The 27734-nt window shown below is 42.5% G+C and overlaps 2 protein-coding genes across 4 annotated transcripts in view; both read right to left on the minus strand.

Moving 5' to 3' along the window:
* The window catches only part of prkd2 (protein kinase D2), a 43900-nt gene extending 39553 nt beyond the window's left edge, over positions 1-4347 (minus strand). Inside the window, exon 1 of one of the 2 annotated variants that reach the window (XM_074642090.1) lies at positions 3387-4347. In XM_074642090.1, the coding sequence (XP_074498191.1) occupies positions 3387-3710 (324 nt within the window). In that variant the 5' untranslated portion in view covers positions 3711-4347. The remainder of the gene's footprint in view (positions 1-3386) is intronic. The other variant, XM_074642091.1, reaches the window with a different exon arrangement.
* A 3423-nt stretch (positions 4348-7770) lies between these two features.
* Positions 7771-27430, minus strand: strn4 (striatin, calmodulin binding protein 4). Of its 2 annotated transcripts, XM_074642077.1 has the most exons (19): positions 26851-27430; positions 17817-17920; positions 17573-17649; positions 17387-17465; positions 17055-17240; positions 15713-15775; positions 15162-15339; positions 14911-15067; positions 14230-14325; positions 13817-13935; positions 13546-13721; positions 13333-13380; positions 13131-13252; positions 12706-12873; positions 12474-12614; positions 12238-12336; positions 12036-12122; positions 11401-11589; positions 7771-10690 (listed from the first exon to the last, which is right to left on the minus strand). In XM_074642077.1, exons 1-18 carry the CDS (start codon positions 27238-27240, stop codon positions 11420-11422), a joined length of 2460 nt encoding a protein of 819 aa, XP_074498178.1. In that variant the 5' UTR covers positions 27241-27430; the 3' UTR covers positions 7771-10690; positions 11401-11419. The 2 variants fall into 2 exon arrangements, with proteins under 2 accessions (XP_074498178.1, XP_074498179.1); XM_074642078.1 differs by lacking the exon at positions 15713-15775 and having other exon boundaries at positions 26851-27429.
* Between the last annotated feature and the right edge of the window lie 304 nt (positions 27431-27734).

Here is a 27734-nt window from a genome sequence, read left to right on the forward strand (position 1 = left end):
GAGGGTTTTTAACAAAACTAATTTTACTGTGAAGCAGCTGCAGGTGTTACTGAGTCATAGGGGTAGCGAGTAGGGATGCACCGCTAACGATAACGAATCACATATCGGGCCGATACGGATTCAAATAGCTGGATTGGGTATCCGTGACAATGGGCCAATCTATTCAATTCAATTCTATGTTTTTATACAATATACGTTATATACTGTAATTTTTCATTTTTGATCAATTTGTTGCTGCATTAAAAAGGTTAACAGTTGAATTGTAATTCCGGTTAATTTAGAAAATTGTTACGAAGTTTCAGGTGTACGATTTTATAATTTTAATACAATTTAGTAAATTTATATCTATGTATTTATTTGTTACATTTTGTTTGACAAAGTTAGGAAAGCAATGATTAAGTCCGGCCTGATCCAGCCACTTCCACACAGTGAGGCATGCAGTTTATTGATTAAACACTGGTAACGGATCGGTACTCGGTATCGGACAATACCCAAAGTCCAGGTATCGGCACTGAAAAAGTCGGATCGGTGCATCCCTACTAACGGGCTAATTGATAAAGGTTTGTAAATCTTCATCTGGACATTTTGTGGTGCTTTTTTTAAATGGTAAAATCGGCAAGGAAGGAACTCTGAATTTTACAACAGCTCTGGAAAAGCAAGGCAAAGTAAAATAGAGTCTTACTGAATATGAAAAAGACAAACATAAGTGTCAAAACTCCCAACAACAACCTCTCTTACAGTACACAGAAGAGCTTTGGTTTGTCAGAGAAAACCCCAAAAAGAGGAAGAGAAGAAGATGAAGCCAGAGATATGCAGCTGTTGTTTACGCTTCAATGACGGTAAGCAACTCTTCATCAATGTTCCAACCATATCTGCTCCAATCAAATGGAAACACAGTTGGAAGCCCGCCACACTACTGATCCAGCATCAGATAGTACAGCTGAACTCTCTCACTATATTAAAGTGTAACTACATGACAGAGAACCACTATAAGAGAGGGGGAAACAAAGACTATTGTTCACAAGAAAGGATTAGCAGAGTGTGAAAAATGGCTGGAGACAGCTACCAGTATTTCCTGGAAGATTTGCCATTGTGGGGAGTTTTATAAAGCTGCTCTGAGCAGGTTCAGGTTGTGAAAATCTGCTAATCTAAACTAATCTAAACACCTACCACCCTAACTGGCAGATAAAAACACATGGATTGCTCAGACTATCACACCAATGTAGGATGTTTTCTCCTCTATATGGGGGCAATTTGTTGGCCTATATAGTTGACTTAGTGTTGGTGGTTTTCAAATACTGTAAGACCATAGTTCCCATAACACTCAATGCTTCCTGTTTGCAAAGAGGATGTCACTACTTCTCCCCCCCTCCCCAACCCTGCACATGTTTGTTATGAAGTTTTCGTTTTCAGTTTAATAGAGAAGATACATTTTGAAGTTATTATTCCCAATAGGTCTTTTACTTGTTTTACCTGCAACCTCCTGAGAAACTCACACTAAGGCTCAGCAGTTTGTGCTGGAAAACAAGCGCCCTCCTTGTGTTTTACTGTGAACCTGAAGCTTTTGAGTGTTTCAAACTTAATTGTGATCATTATTTTTAATAAAGTTAAAATGATGAATGCCACATTTTAAATACAGCAAGTGAAAACATTGTGAATGTAGAAGAAAGAAAACTCTTACGTTTTAGAAGACTTAAAATTAGGGCCACGAAACTTGCAATTTATAGGTTGTAGCGGGCTCAGCTTTAAAGCTAGAGTGAAGATACTGGTATCATATGAAACTAGAAAACCATTGGTATCAACCAGGTCATACTAGCTTGTTGTGAAAGAGGCTATATAACGACCCAAACTTATGCTAAATTTTGGCGAGGAAAACCTGGCATGGCTATTTTCAAAGGGGTCCCTTGACCTCTGACCTCAAGATATGTGAATGAAAATGGGTTCTATGGGTACCCACGAGTCTCCCCTTTACAGACTTTATGATAATCACATGCAGTTTGGGGCAAGTCATAGTCAAGTCAGCACACTGACACACTGACAGCTGTTGTTGCCTGTTGGGCTGCAGTTTGCCATGTTATGATTTGAGCATATTTTTTATGCTGAATGCAGTACCTGTGAGGGTTTCTGGACAATATGTGTCATTGTTTTGTGTTGTTAATTGATTTCCAATAATGAATATATACATACATTTGCATAAAGCAAGCATATTTGCCCACTCGCATGTTGATAAGAGTATTAAATACTTGACAAATCTCCCTTTAAGGTACATTTTGAAAAGATTAAAAATGTGCGATTAATTTGCAATTAACCATGGACAATAATGCGATTAATCGTGATTAAATATTTTAATCAATTGACAGCCTTACTTTAAATACTATGCACACTTATGGACAAAAGCAAAAGACAGGCAGTAAAAGTGTGTTCTCGAGAAGGGCTGAAAAACAGTCAATTATTCAAATTGTTTGGACATAATAAGTCCTTATTTATGGCCCTGTCCTTCAGCAAATCCTTTGACATCCTGGGCTATAGAAAGCTATAACTTAAAAGTGATCAGTGAATAGTAAAAAAAAAGAAAGTTCAACTGAAGTGCTCAGCAAAGAGACTAAAGTTAGCCTGCATGAAATGCAAAACATCTGATGTTGCACTTTGAAGAAGTGAAAGAGACTTTGGACCATCACAAAGAGAAAGTCACAAGCATGAAGCACATTGGGATTGTACAGTATAGATCCCACTGGATCTGCTCAGGACTAAACTGTAACTGGCTTCACACTTACAGCCAACTAATGGGAAGTTAAGGAGCTCCTCAACATTTGACTTCCTTTTGTTTAACTGCATGTTGAGACATGCAATAAGAAACATTCATTGTGAGTGGTGCAATTATTTACCTACATTTCCTGTTTTCATGTACGGCACACATGTGTTGGCACATGCATGAACAGCCAGATGAAACTGTCTGAAACAAATCTGGACTTGTGGAACAGTTCACACGGCCACGTACTTCAGAAAGTGAGGTTGGATGACCCACATGTTCTCCAGAAGACTGAGTTGACTCACAAGTACTGTAACGTTTGGTATACACTGTGATAATGTCTTTTCCACATAAAAAAAAAAAAGAAACTGTCTGAAACACTACACATCCCTCTGCCAGCTTGAATGTGGCACAACAAAGCCTAATTGACCACAGTGTTAGTGGGGAGCAAAACTGTGACATTTTGTACATTTTCTCAATAGTCACATCTGTCTTGTTTGTTGGAGACACACAAATGAACTCTGACAAACAAAGTGTGGCATGAGGGCGTCACACATAAACAGCTTTCCACCTGGAGAAAGCAGATTTAACCTCACATGCCACCCTCCCAAGTTTATGAACCCCCAACATGTCCTACCTTGGTGTCAACAATGGAGCAGGCTATCTGCTTCACATAGGCCAGGTCAGCACTCTGGGGCATCAGGACGGACTCTCTGGTAAGGCCAATCTGGATGATGAAGGACACCCCTGCTGGAGTGGGAGGCAGGGAGGGGATCACAACCCCACCAGGACCTGGGGTCAAATCCATCATAGGAAACCCACTCTGGACAGGCATGGAGGGCATGGATATGGGGGTCCCCTGCTGCTGCATCACAGCTGAGCCTGGTGGTGAGGAGCCACCTGGAGGGAAGAAGACCTGGGACATGGCCCCTGAGGACATAATTGGGCTAGCATTCGCCATTCAGAGTCCTGTTTGATAGCTTCTAAACATACACAAACACACAGGTGCTGTCCACAGCTAACTCAGTAACTCATTCAGACTGTCTCAGTGGAGGACAGAGGGGTAACATGGACACACACACTGAGCAGAGAGAGAGTCCCTCTGTGTCCTGTGTCCACCCCCTCCCAGTGGATCAAGGAAGCAATCCAGGAAGTGTTTTTTCTTTCCTTTTTCTGCCACTTCTTTTCTTCACTCTTCTTTAGTTATAGTCCTGGCATGACAAGCAAATGTGTGACAGAGAGAGAGATCCACTTTCCTTTTTCTTCCCCTCCTCCGCCTCCTTCAACAAGTTGCTCTGCAAAGGAGGAGAAAGTCCAAAGTTGATTATGAAACTCCACAGCCCGTGGGGGGGAGAGAGAAACAAACAAAAACAATGCCAAACTTTGTTGTGCCTCCTCTCCTCCAAGGCTGTAACAAAATGGCCTCCTTAAACAGGAAACTGTGAGAATGAAGGAGAGCAAAGAAAGAGACTCTGCAACTCCTTTTTACGAGTCTTGCCCTGTTTCAGTTTCAGCCCCAGTTCAGTCTCTTTTGGTGAAAAAGCACACTGAGGCACAGAGAGAGAGAGAGAGAGAGTGTGTGTGTGTGTGAGGGTACCTCCCTCTCATCGCTGATCTTGCACACAGCCAGGGAGGAAGTGAAATGATTGACACAGCCTGGAGCCAATAGCCTTGCAGAAAGAAAGTCCCTCCCTTTGACTCCACTGCTCCCTGGCTTCCTCCTCCTCCTCTTCCTCCTCCTCCTCTTCCTCCTCCTCCCTTTTCCTCCTTCTCTTGCTTTGGGGTTTTGTTTGCTTCCCTCCTTGTTGAGTCCAGTCCAGTAAAAATCCTCAGCAAACACTCAAAAGCCCTCCCATCTCTTCCTCATCTCCTCCTCTTACTGCATTAACCTCTTTCTGTCCACTATTTCCCGCCTTATTTTTGCCTTTTCTCTTTTTACATGTTTAGTAGACACACTATACTGCCAGACTGTAGAAAAATACCACACCTATTGCAGAGTTCTTTTCATGCAAAGCTTCAGTAAAATAGGGAACTTTCATTGCAAAGTGGTGATGGTACTTTGCACACACCAGGATATACAATATGCTAAGAAATTAGGCTGGCTTTGCCACTGTTACACTGCACCACTAATCCTATTTTACATTAAAAGCATGCAGATGAAAATAAGCCTGAGGGAGGCAGCCCCACACACAAAAGCCCTCCCATCTCTTCCTCATCTCCTCCTCTTACTGCATTAACCTCTTTCTGTCCACTATTTCCTGCCTTATGTTTTCCTATGTAACACCTTTTCCTTTTTTACATTTTTTTAGTAGACACACTAAACTGCCAGACTGTAGAAAAATACCACACCTATTGCAAAGTTTCAGTAAAAATAGGGAACTTTCATTGCAAAGTGGTGATGGTACTTTGCACACACCAGGAGATTATACAATATGCTTAGAAATTAGACTGTTACGCTGCACCACTAATCTTATTTTACATTAAAAGCATGCAGATTCTTGTTTGCTTCCCTCCTTGTTGAGTCCAGTTCAGTAAAAATCCTCTTAAAAAGCCCTCCCATCTCCTCCTCTTACTGCATTAACCTCTTTCTGTCCACTATTTCCTGCCTTATTTTTCCCTATGTAACACCTTTTCTCTTTTTTGTTTTTACATTTTTAGTAGACACAATAAACTGCCAGACTGTAGACAAAATAGAGTAGAGTTGTTTTCATGCAAAGTTGCAGTAAAATAGGGACATTTCATTGCAAAGTGGTGATGGTACTTTCAAGATTCAAGATTCAAGAGTTTTATTTGCCATTTGCACCTAATATAAGTACATTGGAATTCAGAGCAGTTTACACCGAGTCAGCTTTAAGAAAAGAAAAAAAGGTAGAACAGGCACAAGGTAATTACAGTACAAAATAAATAGCACATTCAACTCAACACAATAAATAAATATATTAAAATATAGAACGCCCCCAGTGTAGTCAATAAATAAACTAAACTACCCTCTGCATAGGAACGATACCCCCAGAATACTAATATACAGTAAATATGCTCCATCACCATGTTAAAAGAACTTGTAACTCTCATAAATATTTTAAAAAAGAAATAATTAATATATTTGACACAGTGGCAGGCAGCATATTGCACAGCATTACAGTCCATTCAGTTCAGGTGTATTGTGTGTCAATAATGGTATGGAGGTGAGGTGTGGGGTATTTGTGTCCCACACACCAGGATATACAATATGCTAAGAAGTTAGGCTGGCTTTGCCACTGTGACGTTGCAACGCTAATCTTATTTTATATTAAAAAGCATGAAAAATAATGACTTAAAACCTCCCTAGATAGTAATGGCAAGACTCACTAACACACATTAAGTTCATAATCTTACCTTCCTCCCAGGGAACATCCATCCCATCATGCTTCTCTCTGTTCAGCCATCTCACTATTTCTAATTCATTAAAACTAATTAACTGCTGATGTGACAAGAGACCTCAATAACTCAGCAGCTGTAAATAATTGTTTGCCGTGATTCTACTTTCCACCACAAGAGGGCAATGTTTGGTATAGATGGATATATATGAATAAATTGAAATAAGGCCTTTTGACCTGGAGATTTGGCCTCATATTACAGATGGACATATAACCATGGGTAAAATACACACTCTCCATAAAGGGGTGAAATAAAATATCAACACTCGCCAAATATGTATCAAATATTTCTCTATGTGGCTGAAAGATAAATCAGTATTTAAAATAATAATAATAAAACTTACCAAACTTATCAAAGAAGCTGAAATTATACTCTTTTGAGTGCAGAGTCATCCACAGGGCAGCGTGTTTGAAGCTGGTCGGTTGCTGACGCAGCGCCTGTGCCGAGATGAGGCAAACCAAAGATGGGCTCTCTAAAAACCGAGCCAGAATCTTAAAGAAATTCTTCTTTACCAGTTTCAGTTTTAAAGGTGTTAAATGTGAGATTTGGAGCATTTCTATTGCCTCCGCACGGCTCTCAACATGGCAACGGCTGAGCTGGCGTCTCGTAGATAACGGTGAAAAGTGTTAACCTGGGGGAGAACTGGAGGGTGGGTGCCACGCAGGGAGAGTGACTTCATTCTCTGCTCAGGTAGACATTACTCCCCTATATCTTTACATAGCAAATAGTTGTTTTGTTGCTATATTAATGCTCTGGATATAGAACACCTTTAAATGTGATTGTGGACAGCTGCATTTAAAGGGTTACTCCATCAATTTTACAAGTCAAGATTAGTCTACTCATCATGGGGAGTCCGACTCAGCCTGTGAAAACGGCTGTAGGATGTCGAGTTATCATTCTTGACTTTGGAAACGGTAGATTGAGGGGAAAAAAGTGTTAAAAAGAACAATATTTGCATATTCATATATTTTAAATCTATCAATATGCAAATATTGTTCTTATAATATTGGTTGTATATAAATCTGAAAAACATATCCAACAGAAATTACCACTGAGCGAACTCCTTAAACTAACCAAGACTGTAAGATGCAGTTGAAAGCCACGGGAAAATAACAAGTAAGTGGAACTTGAGTTTGATTTTTTTGCTAACAGATGCATCATGTCTTCTGTTGCCATGGGAAGGACCTTCCATAAGTTTGAGAAAACAATCCTGATGATGCCATCAAGGTTATTTTGGCTTGGGCTTGAGACTGGTTTTGACAGATGTTGACATTTACCAGATATGGAGCGTCTAATGAAAGACGCAATCAAGATGTATTATGGGAAAGCAGCATCCAGCATTTTTAGTGCTTGTTAAATATGAGGACTGAAAGGAAATCCTGTCTCTGATGCACCCATTTTAACTACTCTTTTTTAAACCTGTCTCTTAAATGTCCCTCAACTAAATTGCCGGAGTATCCCTTTCTCAGTAGTATTCCATCAGGGGACTTCTATAGTGTATTTTCAGACATGTAATTGACGATACTTCCGTGTGTCCAGTTGTTTTTGCAAGCTTAGTATCCCTTATTTGAAGGCAAGAAAGACAACACAAACACAACTCTGAATTCACTGTACAAAATCTTCATTTTTTGTTTTTTTCTTCCTTAATGACATACAACAGGGGACCCGTAAACAAAAAGAGAAAGTCATTTGATACAAGCTAGAATGCAGTTCAAAAATATATAATAAAACAAAATTAATAAAAAGCAGGTCTCTTATCCCTTGTAGTTAGAGGAAATAGTTTGAATACAGCTTAATATGATGTACAAAATATCACACAGTGATAAATTGCTAATAAAAAAATAAAAACACAAAGAAATGAGAGTCCTTTACCTTGGCCTCTGACTGGTAACAGATTTCTTTTTTTCTTTTTTTTTTAAACTTGTTTTCTTCATTTTTCATGTTTTTTAATCATTTTGCTTTTTTACAAGTTATACATTGCCATTATCAATCACAAGCAAGTTTCTATGCCTAGCGAGGAAGAATGATTCACTTATGATACTACAGTATTCTTACATTTTAATAATCATAGTCAAAGAAAAGAAATGCAAGAAAGAAAACAAGGAAATGATGGACATTTACAGCACGTGATGGCATCTCTAGTCATCATTTACAACCTCTGTTTCGATTCCTTTTTTTTTCTTTTTTGATGTGTCCTACTGATTTGTCTTTATTCTCAGAGAGGGTGGGCCACCAGTAACTCTCACTATCAGATAACTGGGAGCCACAGCAGCTCCCACCCTTGTAGTATTTACTCCAGATTGTATAAGAAACATTATTTCTGCACCCTGTCTGTAACCACTCCTCACCAGGAGCATCCACGATTAGATGTAGTGCAAAGTGGAGCCAGATAGTAGTTGAATGTGATAACAGGACGTCATGTCCAGCAGCAGTACAATAATGGATTTGCAACCGGAAACTTGTCTAAATTTAGACCCTGTTTCAGGAAGAAAAACTATGAATGCTAGTATCCCCAGTGATTAGGAGAGAAGCGTTCACCTCTAGGCTACTTTGAACCCTTAGATCTTACCTCTGACCCCTAGTGTGACCCTGTAATCTTGAAGAAGTGGAGGATGCCCCTTAAACAACTGATTTAACACCAGATTTTATCAGTCTTCTCGACGTAATAAGGTCAAATTACCAAGTAAGTTGAAGTCAGGTCAGCTGTTAAGGGGCAAACAAACAAACATGTGTCCTGCAGTTATTATCAGTATAAATGCAGGACACAGACAGAGATAGATGTGAGGTGTCTCAAAGGAACAATATTAGGTTCAGAGTCATGATACTAATATCAACCCGCCCATCTTAAATCAATTCTTTCTTCTTTTTTTTCTCTTTTCTGAAATGACAAAAGTGGCTGAATTTAAAATGGACTTTATTCCTTTTTCTTTCTCCGTCCTGGAGCCATTTCTCCCCTTCCTCTTCAGAAAGAGGAGACCAGCTTCACATCATCATCAGCTCTCTGGGTAATGTGCTACTGTGCAACTGATGCACGTCAAAAACAAGACGAGGAAACCTCAACCTCCACACACACACAAGTTTTCTTTTTTGAAAGCCTGAATAAATAACAACGACCCAGAACCGAGCACCGCCGCCTACAAACTGGCACCGACTTCCAAGATGAAATGAAATCTGAACGGCTCTCATCTGAAGAAACCTTTTCAGTCCTCGCCGTAATATAATTACCACCAGCTCTGTACACTCCTCAAGCCTGAAACGATCAATGCCGACATTATTCATGCCCCTCTAATGAGAGACGTCGACGGCGACCGTCGATTCTGAAATGTGACCACGGTTAATGAAATGATTCGACGATGAAATGTCATTTAAAAAGCAGATTCCGCTCTATAGCTCCGATGAGTGAGAAACACAGTCTCTCTTTCTCACGTACACACAAAAACAGGTCCCTGATTCTGACTCAAGAAGGACGAGGTCTTTTCGTAGCACCGTGATTTAAACTAGTGCATATACAAACATGCGCACACTCTTCTGTACAGTAAAAAGCACCAAATGATACGATCCGTGTCATTTGTTGAGAGCATACAGACTGGCCTCACTACCCCTGTAAGTCTAACTGCACTCTCGTGATATCTATCTTTAGCTGGTATGTGGTGTGAGAGAGCATCAGTCTGTGGAAATGGACCATGATTGTGGAAATATGTTCATTTATCTTGTACAGCAGAGTGACATTTTATCTCACACACACAGAATCGTTGGGACGCTACAATACTCAGACATACAATGAGACTTGGCCGTAAAGTTGAAATTAAAGCTATTTGTTCAACACTGGTTAGCAACTGTCTAATGGTTCACACACACACACAACTAAGTTTAACATTCTCCAACCCCCGAATACGACAGCACACACACACACAATCTACCTGGAGTCTTTGGAATGTAATACATTGATTCCCAATGAGGTTAGTCAGGTGTTTTCTACCGCCGACACTGGGAGAGATAACCGTTATTAGTCATGCCTACATACGTGTGTTAGCCACAAGCAAGTTGTTAAAAAAAGAAACATCTCAAATGAAATGCGGTGTTGCATTATCGGTGCATCGTGTGCGCTGTGCAGTGCGAGCGTTTCCTTGGTGGTTTTGTGAGTAGTGTGTCAGCAGTTTACAGTCACACACACATATACACACACACACACGGTGGTTTGCAATAAGTGTTGGTAGAATGAAAAAAAAAGCAGAACAGAGTATTGTAGTGTAGAAAAGTGTTACTCCAAACATGATTATTTGAAAAACGGAGCAGCCGGGATTTGTATAAAAAAGCAGTGTGATTAGTATTACAAGAAGTCACTGAGGCATCAGAGAACAGAGAGGGATTGAGGGGGGAGGTGACGTCCTGTGGCGATGACCCAGCCAGTGGGGTGCAGGACAAGTGTGTGTGTGTGTTACGTGTATGTGTGTGTGTGTAAGCAGGTGAAATTTGTCCACTGTAGTCTTCAGTCTCTTTTGGCCCAGTAGGTTTTGTAGGACTCTAAAAGGCAGAAACAAACAGAGTTAGACCCACAGCAGTAACTGCTCATGACACTGACATGAAAGACAAAAGATATTAGGTCCCATTGCAATTTAAAAACATACCCGATTTTGTAATTTAAAGTTGAAAAAAAATCCAACAAGATATAAGAAGTCACACAACAAAACGAAACAAAAACATCACATTATATTTTGAGGGTAAAAAGTAGGAATTTAAGATTCCTAAATTTGAATTGGAAAGAGAGATAACTTGTTGCTCTGTGTACTGAATCGTAAGGCAAATATGTGTCAGGTGCTCTTGGAGAATGGGGAAAAAATGTGAATAAACAGTAAGGCAATTCAGGCAATCCAAAATATTATTATTAAAATATATTCAACAAATGTTGAATGCCTAGATGAAGACCTACAGTGGTCGAAACATGTTGGCTTTTTTAATGATTTAGCCACTATAATTAAGGATTTGTAATGTTTCCTTCCTCGTTTGCCACTTGTTTTAATATTTTTGGAGCGCCTGGATTGCCTTCCTGTTTATCCTGGACATTTTAATAATCTAAAATTCTGTTAAAGGGGAAATGTCTGCAATCCAACTGAATAGTCTTTCAATAACCCCCCACTGTCTGTTAAACATCCTCCTAACAAACTCCACACCCCCAGTTTGTAAATACAGGCTTTCTGTCTAAAATTTGAAAGAAAATACCCCCCCAATCTCACCAGAATGACGTCAGTGCTGTCAGACAAAGATCTTGGCAAGTGCATCTGCGCCGGCGCTGGCGATGAAGGGCTGCGAGGAGTGGAAGGCCACGTCATGGATGGCCTCGTCGTGCTTCTTCCTGTGAGCCGTGATCTCCTGCACGCACGTCCTGTTGTCCAGCATCCACAGGCGCACCGAGCAGTCGTGGCCTGCAGGGGGCAGAGAGCGGGCGGAAACAAAGACAACAATGTTGTGACTGAGGGGCAAAGATCACTGTGGAGTGGAATGTAAAGAAATCCTTCAAAGGGTTTTACAAGCTACACTTAATGCACAGCTTCTTCTGCAATGCATTACAGTTTAATTTTAGCCAAAACTACAGACTGTACAGAGGCTTTCTGATTGTTTCTGAGTTTGATGGTGTAGAACTGACCTTGTACTTACTTTAAATTACAAAAAACTTTTTTTTTACCATTGACAATCACTTCTTTTTTAAATTGCCATTACCTATAAAATTAATTCCTGAAAAAACCCCCACTTGTGTACAGAATAGACGCATTATTAAAAGAAACTGTCGGCATTAAAAATCTCTCTCCAGGTACGATGATGTTATGACAACAGAGTGAGTAAAGACACAGTAAAGCTGAGCGGTACTCACTGCCAGAGATGAGGTAAGTGCCTTTAGGGTCTGTAGTGAGACAGGTGACCGCATCCAGGTGAGCCACCATCGAGTGGACGACTTTACCTGTACAAACACACAAAGCAAGTTTATTTAGACGCATTCACATTCCAGAAAAAAAGCAAGTCAACAGAGGAAATGACCAGATGACCAGTACAAATAAAAGACCTCCTGCAGATACCTGTCTTATTGTCTAGGAAGCGGATGGTGCGGTTCTCGTGTGCAGTGATGGAGACGGGCTCATTCGGGTGACTGACCACACGGTTGATCAGCTCACTGCCTGCAAACGAAGACAAACAATTTGAATCGCATGTTTCTTTTCTACTCACGTAACTATTTATTTTGATCTTATCTTAAAGCAGGCAATATTACTTGTGGGTGGAAAATCAACCGTTACAAACGGGGTGCAGAACATACCATCCTTAGTCTGCGTCTCTAACGCAATGACGCTCTGCTCTGTGTTGAGGTCGTAGAGCAGCGTCTCGCCGGCGTCGAACGACACCACCACCTGGTTAGGGTCAGCGGCCACAAAGGCTACTGAAGTGGGTGTGCCGTGCTCTGGGAAGGAGACAGGAGATGATGAAGTTGTGAGGTTTGGACGTAATACAAAGCTCGAAAGCACATTTACATGCTCAACGCAGACATCTACCTCTCTCCTTGTTGAAGACGGACAGGCAGGGAGCCGAGTTCTGAGGGTCCCAGATGCGAATGGTGCCGTCGGCCGAGCACGAGGCGAGACGATGGTGAACTGCTGAGTACGTTAGACCCCACACACTGTCCTCGTGGCCGGCTAGTACGCTGCTCTCGATGCCTGGATCTGGATGGACAAATGCACATATTAAACTAGAATTACAGCCTTGTCGTTATTTGCCTCCGCCAAACAGTGAAGTTGCAGTTTACATCCATGTCTGTCCAAAATGTCATCACTTCATTTCATCCTGTTAGACAGTTGTGTGAAATTGTGAAATTTGTGAGGTCACAGTGACCTTGACCTTAGACCATCAAATTCTAATGCTACATTCCATTCACCTGGAAAACTTCTAAATTATTATGACTCTGCAGTGAATGACTGACCGTAGTTATCATAAGGATCCACATTGAGGTCTGGCATCTTCCAACATCTGACGGCTCCATCTAGACCCCCGCTATAGCAGGATTCCCCGTCCTCGCCCATGGACAGCGACAGAGCAGCTCCACTAGACAGAAGAGAGAGGCATCAGTGAGTGCGCTGTGTCAGTGTATGTCAGGTGTGAATTTGTATTTGTACTCAACTCACCTGTGTGCTCTAAATGTGTAGATGGGCTCCACATCCAACGCTGCGTTCCTGTGGAGCGACACAGTCTTTTAAATTTTGCTTCTTAGTTTTTCATTCCTTTGCCGTGTTTGATTTTTACGTTTGTGCGTTACTGCTGCTCGGAAAGCCTTTGGAGTGAGTTATAAGTATGAAAAGGCGCTATATAAATTAATTTCTTGTTCTAAGGTTTCTTACTTTTTCGAGTGCATGGCCTTGTTGAGGTTCCACAGTTTTAGTGTTCCATCCTCGGAGGCCGTGAGCAGCACCGCTTGGCTGGGGTGAAAGGTCAAAGCGCGGATGGCATCAAAGTGGCTGCGTAGTGTGAAACGAGGGTTCCACGTCTTCTTAAACTCATCTCTGTTATCCTGCATCTGACGGGACACACATTTAAAAAAAAGAGTCAACATTCACATGTGCACATGTACGTTGGATCCCTGCGTATCGACCAGAACAAATGTGTAATTACATCCATGGAAAGATCGTTGTCGTTGGCGACAGTGAGATCAGCCAGTTCACCCAGGTTCATGTCCCCTCCTCCAACTGCATCCATAATGAAGACGTCGGATGAGAAGCCCAGGGCGCCACCTGCAGGTTTGAGGAGGGAGAGCACAAAAGTTAGTACAAAACATCATTGCCTATCATCATAGCAATGAAATATCAGATCTCCCTGGCAAGAGTCCATTCATCTTGTTTCCTTACTCCCACACTGTGTACTAGAGGAAATATTTATAGGTGTAGGAGCAGTTTTGTAAATTCACTCCTGCGCAGGCTTTAAAATTGGACAGCATCTAAATGTGTGGTTAAGCTACAATCACGCGTGTGGGATAGTGGAGGATAGTCTATGGTTTTCGATGATTTGGGGGGCGGGGGGGTTCTTACCTTCACCGGAGCGAGCCTGTCCCGACACAGACGGGGGCGGGGTGGGTTTAGGGGGGAAATCCGACATCATGCCTTGCAACTTGTTCCTGCGGTTCTCTGAACCCGGCATGAGGAGAGAGACACAAACACATCCAGTCATGCAGAGAGGCGGAGATGGGACGGACAGGCCAGCAGACGGACAGATGAGAGACAGACGGATGTAGACAGAGGCAAAAAAGATAGACTTCACTATTTAAATACACATACAATTTGAAAGATTCTTTTCGTGAAGATGAAATCAATCAGAGCACAATGTTACAGTGCAAAATGTGACTCAAAGAATGAAATGTGGACATATAAGAAAGAGAAGGCAGCATGCGTGAGAACCTTTGAAATGACCCCCGCACCACAGAAGTTACGTCTACAGACAGAGATGACAGCTTACACAACTCTAAAAGAGTCACAGACTGACAGCTCGTGAAACAGGACAGAGAGACAGGTGGTTGGGAAAAGAGGTTGGTTTTATTGACAAGAAGAAGAGATGCCAAGACACAATGAGAAGTAAAAGATAAAAAGGTGAGCGGGGAGAGGGGAGGAGGAGGAGGAGAGGGGAGGTGGGGGGGCAAAAAGGACAGATAACACTGGTGGCAGTGATTCTGGCAGTGCTGGTGCTGATGATGTGTTGCTATGGCAACAGCGTACCTAACTCCCGTCCGTCCCCCGAAATCCGGGCCTCTCCCGCCCCCTCCCCATCCTCCCCCGAGCCCAGGAAGTCAAATTCACTGAGGGCGTCTTCCGAGTCGTCTTCGTCCTCCTCGTCCTCCGGGTCCAGGTCTGTGGTCATGGGCTCCGAACCCATCTGGACATGGGAATAAAGTTTGCGGTTTATAGTTTGTGTTTAGTCATTAAATTTTCCTCGTCTTCCTAATTTTATTTCCGATCACTGATCATACCTTTACACGAGACTTCTTGCTCTTGCGCGGCCCGTCGATGCAGTCAGTGGCCATGCCTTGGAAGTCGTCCTCCTCGTCGCTGTCGTCTTCGTCGTCGTCCTCGCAGCCGTGCAGGAAGGGGATCTTATCGAGCACCGAGCTGCCCACACGTTCCTTAGAGCTTTCCTTGCCCGCGTTCCTACAAATGCAAACGCAATTATTCTCTCTATTCTGAGTTAAGAAGGACAAAAACATTATTTAGGACAGGGATGCAGGATGACCTCAATTATACTTATGTAATGCAACATCATAAAAAGTTTGCCACGGCAGTCTACATTACAGTATAACTATGTTTTTTATAATCTTAAAAAGGTTTTATGAGTGCAACAACTATGAGTTTTATGTGTGCACATGTGCTTTTTTTTTACTTTCCTACTCAATCAAATTTTGATAATTCTATCCTAAAATATTTCCACTCACATATTTCATCTGTCTGACAGGTACATATATTTTCTGTGCAATGACAGGTACAAGACCTTAATAGATTTCTGCTATTTTTTTTATAATCTTACCATGTTGTCATGATGGAGGATGCCCTCCGTTTTAGACAGCTTTTCTCCATCTTGTTCTGTTGGCTTTTGACATTAGGATGTGCTATCGTTTCACTGTCTTCACAATACTGCTACAGACAAATGCTACTCACAAAGCAGCTTTATGATACAATGATGAATTGTCTCATGCTAACACTGCAGTAAGTAAGTCCTTTAGTAAGCACTTTAGTCACTTGGACATTTCCTGTCGGGTAGATCTATTTCTAGTTTCTAGCATAGCACTGTTTATAACAGTATTGCACTCACTAAAACATAGATCATCATGGTAAAGGTTCTGCTTTGTGTAAGACGTCTTTGTCAGATGATCTTAAAGAGGACCTATTATGCTTATTTTCAGGTGCATACTTGTGTTTTGGGTTTCTACTAGAGCATGTTTACATGCTTTAATGTTCAAAAAACATTTTATTTTTCGCATACAGGCTGTGCTGAAGCACTTCTTTTCACCGTCTGTCTGAAACGCTCTGTTTGAGCTCCTGCCCCGCCCTCCCAAAAAGCCCAGTCTCCTGATTGGTTAGCTGGCACACACTGTTGTGATTGGTCAACCAAATCAAACTCTTCAGAACTCCGCTCCAGCTCCGCTATAACCAGGTTTGTTTGAGGGCGTGCCAAACTAGCCGCTAGGCAGGTATTATGCAAATGTGTTACTTGGTGACATCATCACGTTACGGAAGAAATGGCGGGACTTCAAGCAAGGCGTTTCAGGCAGTTCAAGAGAAGTGTTTCTGTGGAGGAGAATAACTCCATTTGGTGTGGACTTTGGGTTTTATAACTTTGCAGACTTTTTACATGCACAAAAAACTATATAACACACTAAAGGAAAGGGAAAAAGCACAAAAGCATAATAGGTCCTCTTTAAGAGGAGAACCCACTCTGTAGAGTGCAGTGTGTTTACTACCTTTTGCACTGAAATGCCCCAAATCAGCATAACATTATATTTCAAGGTCATGTCTGTGAATAGATAGATTATGGCATGGCATGTAAATTAGGCCATGTCTATATAAAGGGTGGTGCAAGACTGAAAGCCTTTGATGTCAACATTTGCAGACAGAAGTTTGATAACAACTGCATGACCATTATAATTTGATTAAGTGGAAAAATTCATGCAGTTTTATAGCACTAGCAGGTATGAAATATATTTCTAAAATGAGTTTTATTTAAGAGGAGAACAACAAACTAAAACAAAGAAAATGTGTCATGATTTGGGCCTTGTGTTGCAAACAGTGGGTGTCTTCACTATTCTGATCAGTGGAGCAACAGCAGAGAGAGAGAGAGAGAGAGAGCCTGTCTTCTTCCACAGCCTCACCTCTTTATTTGTTCCTCTATCTGTCGGACCAATAACGACTCTCCGCCCGCCCGGGGCTCCGGCTCAGGACAGGTTTCGATGGGCGGAGGCCCGTTAGCCTCGGGGCTGCTCCGCCCGAGCAGCGAGCGCACGCGCTTGGACCGCATGTCCAGGATAGTGTCTGAATAACCCACTTCCTCGAGATATCTACATAAGCACAGAGAAATATATAGCCACATATAAATCAATCCTTCTAGTCAAGATCACAAGTTTAACACCAGTGATAAAGCACTGATGGAACACATTAGTATGGCACAGAGATAAAAAAGGAGCTGATGACGGAGAGGCCTTACTTGCGTAGTAGCTGACGTCCCTCCTTCCAGGACATCTGATTGGCTGGCTCAGCATCTGACTCAGCCGGCCCATTGGGAACTACAGAAAATAGATTGGTCAATAGTGATGCAAAAGCAAAAGCAGAAACTTTGCTCTGAAAGGAAAGCAGCAGTAGCAGAGTATGTAAGGGCTTTGGTTAAACATACGTTGGTCTGCTTCTGTCTCTGGTTTCTTGTCTCCGGGACTCTGGTCGTTTCCTGTCTTCAGCTTCTGGTGCTTAGCCCTGCAACCCAACAGAACACCACATGAGGGCAGCATTACAGGCAAATATAGGACGTTCAAATCACTATGTCTAAAGCATGCAAAACATTATGACAGCAGGCTGACTGGATAACAGACATGAGGACACAGTAGGGACAGAAAGAAGTCGCTTCCTGGCATTTGTCTTACCTCTCTTGTTTGAGGGCGTACTCCAGCATCTTGATCCGCCTCACTAGGTCCTGTTTCATATTCTCCTGCCCTTTCCTCTCACCCTGTAGGAACGCCACCTGAGCCTGAAACACACACACACACATACACATACAGGATGGTAAGGAACACAAAGTACCTTCATAAAAAGGCACCACTCACAAGCGTATATGATTGCTAAATCAATTTATATTGACACCATAACTGCAGCATGTAGTCTCAATTAAAGCTAGAAAAGCATTCGATATCAACGGAGATCACAGGCAGAGAGCGTGAAGGAAAAAGTTCGATGTGACAAGCATAGCAAACATGACTTCTGAGAAGCCAGAGGAATAAGTAGAGGGTTGTGGAACAGGGCTCTTATTTTTAAACTTCTCCTAACCGAGGCCTCGGCGCGCATCTGCAGAAGAGGAAAAACAAGACACGCACCGGCCAAATTCAAACACCCTCTTTTGAGACACATCCTTCCTTTGTGCGCTTCCCCTCTCATTTTCCATCCGTTTCCTTCCTCGCTGAGCTGATCAAATTCTTACCTTGAGGAAAGAGATGCCCATTCTTGCCGTATGGTAAACAATTAAAGGGTTTCGTGAGAAGAGAAGAAAAAAAAGGTGATAATGAGAGAAAGCGGTGTGACGGCACTGTCAAGATTTGACGAGGGCTATCTTTAGACAGGGTCTTCCCTTGGGTTAGGCAAGACTTGACAAAGATGTGAAACGACTGCCGGGGTGGATGAGAAAGATTTATAACACAAGCGTCAAACGTGCTGTGTTTTGAGCCAGGTGATGCTTTACAGTGGGCACTTTTTGAGCAAAACTGTGGTTCACATCAGGCAACAAACACCTGCCCTCTATTGGTTGGAGGAGAAAAATGTGCCAGTGAGGGAAAAAAAACAACAACAAACAGTGACCCGTGTTTCTAATCTCAGGATTTGCATGCAGGTGACTGTAGGCACAATAGTTTTGCATTTTCACCCTCTCTTTCTCTCCCTGTGCCAAGCGGTGCTGCTGAAGCATTAATACCAATTGTGTTACAGTCCATTTCTCCTGTGCACGTCCCTGTCTGTGTCCACGAGTCTGCTCCCACACGCGTATGCAGTTCTGTAAAACTAGAACAGTCTAAAAACACTATCTCATGGGGCAGGCACTCGGTCTACTTGAGAGGGTAGTCAATCACCCGGGAAAGTGCACACACACACAGACACACACACACACACACACACAGTCATGTAACCAACTAGGAGGGCGAGTGGAACACAAGATAATCTGCCAAGCAAACCTTACTACTGCTGCTGCTGCTGCTGCTGCTGAGTAATCCTGATTAATGCGACGTGATTTTATATGCTTATCTGGGAATTTGGGAGATAATTGTCAAAGCTAGCATGTCAACACTGCAGGCACGATCAAAGAGGTTGCGAAATACAGATCGCTTCATGTAGTTTATACTTGGCCGAGCCCAGGAGGAGCTGTTTAGTCCTTAAAATAAGTTAAAGAACGAATGAATTAACTGTGTTTATGTGTACGGAGCACTGAAAGGATGCGTGCATTCAGTTAACAAGCCAGGAAGACTAGTGAAACACACACAAAATCTGCTTGGGCTTGTATAAACAGCTACAGTATGTAATAACATGTCATTTGCTGTGGTTGTGTGGTTGGTAGAAGCAGCTAGCATAGGGTTAGCTACAACAGCTAGTTAGCTGAGCATATCCAACGGCACACAAGTAGTACTTGTGTAGTTGTGGTGTTGTTGTAACGGTACGCAATACTGTGTTTGTACAATTTACACAAGCAGAAACTCTTGTTCCAGTGCGACATAATCAGATGCAAATGATGCTAACTTGACCAACCTACACCAAGTCATGACCAAGACCAGAGTGTATCAAGACCGAGACAACACCAAGACTTTGAAGGGTTGAGACCAAGTCAAGACCAAGACCAGACCAGTGCGAGTCCCACACTTACGATAAAATGCGCAACATGCAAACCATAGGCACTCCTAAAATTGATCTGAAAGATCCATATTCCCATAAAACACAAATGAAGATTCCTCTTCATTCACCTCTTTTATTTCCGTATTTACTCCATGTGTGCATGTATAAGTGCACCATGAGAAATCTCTTAATAAACAATCAAATTGCATTTGCAGAGGTGAATTTTATGTGTGGGGAATTATTGCTTTGTTTTCCATGAGAATTGCATTAATAATGTTAACAAATAAACCAGGCAATGCACGGGGCAATTTAAGGATATCCACGCAGTTGTGGCCTTGACCAGTCTTGAAATACAATCCTGAGGCTTCTTTGTCTGAGACCGAGACCTTCAAAAAGTGACCGATCTTGAGTACTACAACACTACCGGGTATTATAAAATGGTTGAAAACAGATGGAACACATTAGCTCACATTAAAATGACCTCTTCAAAGTGAAATGGCAAAATGTTTGCTTCTATCAATAAGGGAAAAACATCAAGCTTGACCACAATAATGACAAAGAGCTTATCTGATACTGCGTGTGGCCTGCTGTGGGTCAAGTAGAGCCAACTTGGGCACAATCAGTCAAACTCAAGAGGGGGCAGAGAGGAACATGAGGTCCTCTGTACACAAATAAACAAATCTTTAACACAGAGTCCTCAGTGTACCGACTTGGCCGCTATTTGGTGGGTGAAAACACCATTGTTAGCTCAGCGTTGCACAGTCCTGGTTAAAAAAAACGTACAGAAAGAAAGGCCAGGACCAAAAAGCATGGTGTGACAACCACTAGCAGCAGATAGATGGATGGATGAACAGTTCTTATGTAGGCCTAATGTGTGCTGAACTGAACAAACAGCTAGAAGCATACTGAAAACAGCCACAGTAATATCACCCTAGTATGAACAGTGATCTGATCATTCACTGATCTACATTTGAACAGTGATGCAACCGCTTAGCTCAAACAAACAATAGCCGGTGACTAGAACTCTTTAAACTAAATGCTTAGAATCCGCAAAGTGCTTCGTAATTTCCGCCTCTTAAAGGAATGCGTCTACCTCTTCCTTCAGGGGCAGGGCACGCATTTATACTCCTACTCCTACTCCTACTCGCGGGCGAGCTACAACCTGCTCACATGCAGCGATAACCATCACACACCCCTGTGCGTCAGACAGTGTCACACTACTGTGTTCCTGGAAGGACGGGTTCCCAGTAGTGCCCAAAACCTTAAATCCCTGACACTGCTTTGTTGGCCCAAGATAAAGCCAAGGCTGCATGTGTACGTACACACACACACACACACACACACACACACACACACACACTCACAAAAATACTGACATGACAATAAATGCACATTGCACACTGTAAGAGCTTCCCTTTTCTTGATACATAAAGGTAGCCCAAAACAGAGGGATTAGTGTGTCAAAGGGTTTATTGCTGTGTGTCATTCTTCATCTATTACTTAACTGCTCATTATTTGGCTCTGACCTGGTTTTACTGGCTCTACAGTATTTCTCTTTGAAGGCGGTAGGGTAGGGTAATGGGGTTCAGTGGGTAAAATATGATGTTAAAGTAGGTTAATTTACCACAGCACACCTCTGCTGTTGTAGGGAAAAGAACAAATGCAGCTTTCAATGGATTAGCTTGAGGTCCCAAAACTAAAAGCTCATATCAAGGTGTGTGAATACATTCAAAAAATAAATATCTACGATTTGTAATACACATTTGTATTGTTTTTAGCTTTCACTGGTCTTTGTTATTCTGCCCTTTGTCGGATTCATATTGGGACATGCTTGTTTTTACTCATTTGTTGGTCCCCGGCCAACAGAAGTGAAACAAGGCATTTCATTCATCAGCTATTAAAGGTGTTCTTATCAAGAGACTGATACTTTAAAAAGGTATAGTGGGTAGGATTTGGCGACATCTAGTGGTGTGGTTGCAGATTGCAACCAACTGAGTACCCCTCCGCTCACTCCTCCCTTTCCATGATAACGCCACTCGCCTTGCTCAGAGGCCATCCTTACCACTACTACTTTAGGAGCAACGGAAATCAGACGGGGGCTGGCGGTACCACGGTTTTGCACTCTACGACTCACGTTACCGCATGTCGGTAAATTACGGTGGCCTTCAGGTAACGGAAAAACTGGCGGACTGTGTGAAGAGGACCCGCTCCCTATGTAGATATGGGCTCATTCTAGGTTAATTAAAAAACACCGATTCTTAGTTTCAGGTGATTAGACATTCATGAAAACATAGTTATGAATATTATTCCATTTCTGGTAATAGTTCCCCTGAAATGCTACACACTGACCCTTTAAATAAGAGCCAAAATGGAGCAGCAGGTCAAAAGACATCATGGTATTTATAAAGAAAGTTAGACTCAAGTAAAATAACATTCCATGTTTAAAACCAACCCATGTTGAGGAGTAATAAAACCATTAGTTAGTGTTTTGGGCGTCATTTGATGCAGCCCTGCTAACACTGACACTGCGGTTATTTTCTTGTATTATGTTGGTAAACTAACAAAACTAACAAAGCACAAAGGAACCTTGAGGCGAGCGAACCTGTCGTGCCATCTGATCTCTCTTTCCTGTGTGTGGCTTTTCCTCGGTGTGGCCTGCCGCTGCTGACCTTTCCAGAGTTTGTCGTAGCGTGGAGAGCTGACACATTTAGCCTTTTCTGTCAGTCCCCGTCTACTCTACTAGCTGCAGAACAGGGTCAAGGGCAGCTTTCCTCCTCCGCTGGCCACCCTCCATCTTCTCATCCCTTCATCCCCATGAGAGACTCCATGAGCCAACAAGTAGAGCAATGAACTTTTCTGGGACAGCGTGCTTTGATGGAGCGTGTCGGAGAGCGTGCGCTCGTTGTATTAAGCTAGAGAATGACATCTTAAAAAGTTGAGCTTGCTGCCTGAGTTTGATTAGAAGATGCTTGATAAGCAAAAATACTGCATGTCATGAATGTGTTTGAATAAATCAAATCATCAGGTGAAGAGCTGGGAAAGAAACTAAGAAATACAACAATAAGGAGAGAATTACGTACAGAAAAAAGAAAGGTAATATCTTAAAAAAAAAGGTATAGAACAGGAGCGGTGCAAGTGTGCGTGGGTGGGAGGCACACACTGTAATAATGCAGTACATATGGATGTCATATGTGTGTCATGGCTGAGAGCGCAAAGCTATTAATTAGAGATGTGTACCCAGGGGCCCCCTGGGCCATACTCAACAGGAAGTGATGTCATCTGGGTCACCAGTAATCCATTCTACACAACTACTGACATGGTTGATAAAATGAAATAGCTGATATGAGAATAATACAAAGAGGAACAGGTAAAGGTCTGCCCTTCTCCCTTTAGAGTAGTGACTTTTGTTCGATGTCTGCTGCACAGTCTGTTTGCCTATTAAATCATAATGAGGATCAGGCAAAAAACAAGTTTGTTCGGAGTCGGATACAGTGCAGCAGTGGTGTTATTCGATAGAATACACTGGGAAAAGCTTGCTGTGTGTCTGAAGGACAGATAGAGAGACAAGGCCACTGCCAACTGTCCCCTGTGCTGCTGTCCCGTGGTCGCAGTGGGACGTCCCACCTGGCCCCAGAGCGGGGGGGGGGCCTTCATTCCTGGCATGTCACTGGAGACACGACACCACAGGTGGCCTTTCACACCGAAAAACGCACTCACAGGGACAGCACGTGTTACAGTCTCACAAAGAGAGACACGCTGTGCTACAAAACACAGACATCCACGCGGTCGCACAAAGAGATGATGTGTTATTCTCAAATATTGGTGATGGGTTTTGAAAATTTGGCGTGCAGCTTCATTACTAGCCATATGAATGGCACAAAAGCACAAAAAGTCATGTGTAGTCGACATGTGAGCAGCCCGTGGACGCATGTATGTACAGTATGGTGCTAACTGCATGGGACATGGCCAGGGGGGGCGTGCTAACAGGCATGTCGAGATCCCTGCCAGCATGCTGGCAACAAAAGCTAGAGGCCTGTGGCCTGTGGGTGTGAAAATGTAAGCTAGGTCAATTTTTCAGCCTGGCACTCCAGCGATCCTCTCTTTCTCTCAGCACAGGACGTGGTGCTAATTGTACCCGTGAAACCAGACCAAGTGCAGCAAATACCCAGCACACGCAAACAAAGTTCCATAACAAGCACTAATGGCGTGTTGGACATAGCGATGGATGGCCCGCTTCTGCCTTCCATTCCCACACACGACTATAAAAGCAGCGAGCTTCACCAGTTTGTTATTGTTCATCCATATTTTATCAAGGCTTCCTATTTTTAACTACATAGGTTTGAGTCGGGGGCAAAGTGAGAAGCAGAGTGACACAAGAGAGGCATGATATGTGTGTTTTTATCTGTGGTTTTTGCCAAGCTCATGAAGATCGTTCATCCTGATTACAAGCAAACTGCTGTGACAGGAGGAAGACCACATATGGGCTTAGGAATGAAAAGATGAACTGTTCATTCCAAAACGCAGAGCGAAAACATCTTTCGAGTGTGTGTAGGTTTTCCTAACCTGCCTTAATCCTGCAACAATTCGATGAGTAAGCACAATCTTGCCCAGCATTGCTCTGCCTCACACAGTTACACACATGCATGTAGGGATGTTGCATAGTACAACCTCTGTCTTCTGCTGCCACTCTCTGAATAACTGGGACCAGTAGGGGACTCATGTCTTGCTTAAGGGCATTTCTATGGCACTGACTCACACGTTCATATAGATTTTTCTTGCCATAGACTCAAATTGATGACCTTTAAGGACACAAGCTCACTTCTCACCCCTAAGGTAAGTGGCAGGTCATGTTTTTTTACATTCAGTCAGGATTTACAAGTGTAGTTGTAGATAGGATGGTACTTAACTGACAATAAGGAAAGATAAATACAAATACAACCGCATTATCAACCATGTCCATCTACCACACCACTGACTCATCTATCTGTGAGTGTTGACAGGCCCGAATTCACAATGTGGATTTCCTTTCAATGCCACCACATACAGAGATATAAACTTTTACTACAAACCACTGTATGCCTCAAGGAACGTCATCTGCAGTAAAATGTGATTCAATACAAAAACTGCAAGCAGTCAGTGCATGACGAAAGGGGAAGCCCATGTCAAAAAAGGTCACCCTCATCACTTTCCCTCACTGGGGCCAATTGTTTTGTGAATAAAATACAATTTATCATCAACATCCTCATTTTGAATGGGGAATTTTCTATCACCACTTTACAAAGATTCAAAGAAACTCCCAGCTGTGTGACACTGTCATCATCTTTTAACCTCAACAGAACAGCCACAGATCACTTCATTTGTCCCTGTAGGATATGCAAACCTGATAATTGTCAATTCACAAACTACTGTATGTTTCCACATGCAAGCCGAAAACTTCTTAAAGGGGAGTCTGGTACAGAGATGTTTTTTGATATGCACCAAGGAGACACAGCGAGGTAGCCACACCTAGACTTCTGTTTACCTACCTTTATTATTTGCAGGATAACTTGCTTGCTTTTGTAAGTTGACCTATATCATCTAACTTATATATCTTTGTGAGTGGAATGAACTGCAACTGAATATATGGTCATTTTGAAGGCCAAATGCAATAATGATTTCTGGAAATAGAATATTTTAAAGCCTGTTTGGCTGTAGGTGATCATCAGCTGGAGGTCATATACTCCCTTCATTGTCATGTACTGACTGGTAATAACACACCCTGGTCAATATACAATATGATAGGGTGTAATGTTAGCCCGTTAGCATTTTAGCATCCTGAAAGTGATTGATTGTAGGGCATGTGTACTGTCACAACAAACCACTGTTATGATTATGCCTCAAGGAATGTCATCTGCAGTAAAATGTGATTCAATACAAAAACTGCAAGCAGTCAGTGCATGAGGAAAGGGGAAGCCCATGTCAAAAAAGGTCACTCTCATCCCTTTCTCTCACTGGGCCAATTTGTTTTGTGAATAAAATACAATCAAAATACAATTTATAATCAACATCCTCATCTTTAAGTATGGACACCTTCTTTCAAAGAAACTCCCAGCTGGGTGACACTGTCATCATCTTTTAACCTCAACAGAACAGCCACAGATCACTTCATTTGTCCCTGTAGGATATGAAAACCTGATAATTGTCAATTCACAAACTACTGTATGTTTCCACATGCAAGCCAAAAACGTCTTAAAGGGGAGTCTGGTACAGAGATGTTTTTGATGTGCACCAAGGAGACACTGCGAGGTAGCCACACCTAAACTTCTGTTTACCTATCTTTATTATTTGCAGGATAACTTGCTTGCTTTTGTAAGTTGACCTATATCATCTAACTTAGTGGTGTATATCTTTGTGAGAATGTACCGCAACTGAATATATGGTCAATGGAAGGCCAAAGGCAATAATGATATCTGGAAATAGAGTATTTTAAGGCTGTTTGGCTTTAGGTGATCATCAGCTGGAGGTCATATACTCCCTTCATTGTCATGCACTGACTGGTAATAACACATCCTGGTCCATATACAATATGATAGGTCTTTTAACCTCAAAAGGATATGCAAACTTGATAATTGTTAATTCACAAACTACTGTATGTTTCCACATGCAAGCAAATATACAGTCCATCTGTACCAGACTCCCTGTCTGGTACAGAGATGTTTTTGATGTGCACCTGCATTAATATCAAGGAGACACTGCAAGGTAGCCACACCTAAACTTCTGTATACCTACCTTTTATTATTTGCAGGATAGTTTGCTTGCTTTTGCAAGTTGACCTCTATCATCTAACTTAGTGGTGCATATCTTTGAATATATGGTCACTTCTGGAAATAAGAGTATTTTAAAGCCTGTGTCTGTAGGTGATCATCAGCTGGAGGTCACATACTCCCTTCATTGTCATGCACTGACTGGTAATAACACATCCTGGTCCAATACACAATATGATAGTGCAATGTTAGCCCAGTTAGCATGTTTGGCACTGATTGATTGTAGGTTTATGTGTATACTGTCACAAAGAGCTCCTGCAACATCTAATCTGTGTATTTATCTCACCCTGAGTTCGTCTCTCTCCGCCTCCCAGCGGTATTTCTCGGCCTGGAAGCGTCCCCACTCGTACTGGATGAAGTGAAGGATCCCAGGAAGCGTCATCCCCGCGTCCCCGTCCTGCTGGAGCTCCCGAGCCTGCTGCTGCAACTGCTGCGACGATCCGGGCATGGAAACCCCTCCACCGGCTGCTGCTGCTGCTGCCGCCGCCGCTGCTGCCATGGCTCCGGTCGCCGCAGCAACCGATGTCTGCTGCTGCTGGCCCGGTGCTGCTCCTGCTGCGGCTGCTGCTGCTGCTTTGGGCCCGTTTGGGTTGCGCCCCGCTCCGCTGCTGCTGCTGCTGCTGCCGCCGCCTCCGGAGCTCGGGTTTGGTCCTCCGCCGGATCTATCCGCCTCCATTTTTAACCGTCCAACCTTTCGCCAGGATAAAGGAGGTGGAACCGGGCACGAGTAGTACGAACAATAATAATAAAAAACCTCGTAACCCTTCTTCCCAAACACCAGCAGCAGCTCTCTATACTACCTCTCTTTTTCTTCCTTTTCTCACACGCACAGAGCGAAAAATTACTATTCAGTTAGCAAAATACTACACTTCCGCTTTTAAAACCTTCAACATAAAACACCATGATCAAGCTACATATTTGTGACAACCCTGGGGCTATTTAAATACCAATGCGCCATATTCAGTATAAATTCATACTTTTAAATAGTTTCTAAAGTAACATGGAAATATTGCTTTTAAATGTCAATCACTTAAAAAAAGTGTTAAAATGATGTTCGCGACTCTTATTTTGTTACATCCCAGGATTTGTTTCCTGTTTGCGATGGAAATGCCCCACTGTGGGTGACAAATAAAGGGCCATGTTAGTAGTAATACACAATGAACGTGTCGC

The sequence above is a fragment of the Sebastes fasciatus genome, chromosome 7 (assembly GCF_043250625.1).
Source record: "Sebastes fasciatus isolate fSebFas1 chromosome 7, fSebFas1.pri, whole genome shotgun sequence".
Taxonomy (NCBI): domain Eukaryota; kingdom Metazoa; phylum Chordata; class Actinopteri; order Perciformes; family Sebastidae; genus Sebastes; species Sebastes fasciatus.

What these genes read in the sequence shown, in the direction of transcription:
- strn4 (XM_074642077.1), bottom strand. Translation starts at nt 27,240, where the DNA reads ATGGAGGCGGATAGATCCGGCGGAGGACCAAACCCGAGCTCCGGAGGC. An exon ending in CGGAGAGAGACGAACTCAGG is followed by an intron (nt 17,921 to 26,850) that starts GTGAGATAAATA and finishes TGTGTGTTTCAG; the next exon opens with GCTCAGGTGGCGTTCCTACA. An exon ending in TACGCCCTCAAACAAGAGAG is followed by an intron (nt 17,650 to 17,816) that starts GTAAGACAAATG and finishes GTTGGGTTGCAG; the next exon opens with GGCTAAGCACCAGAAGCTGA.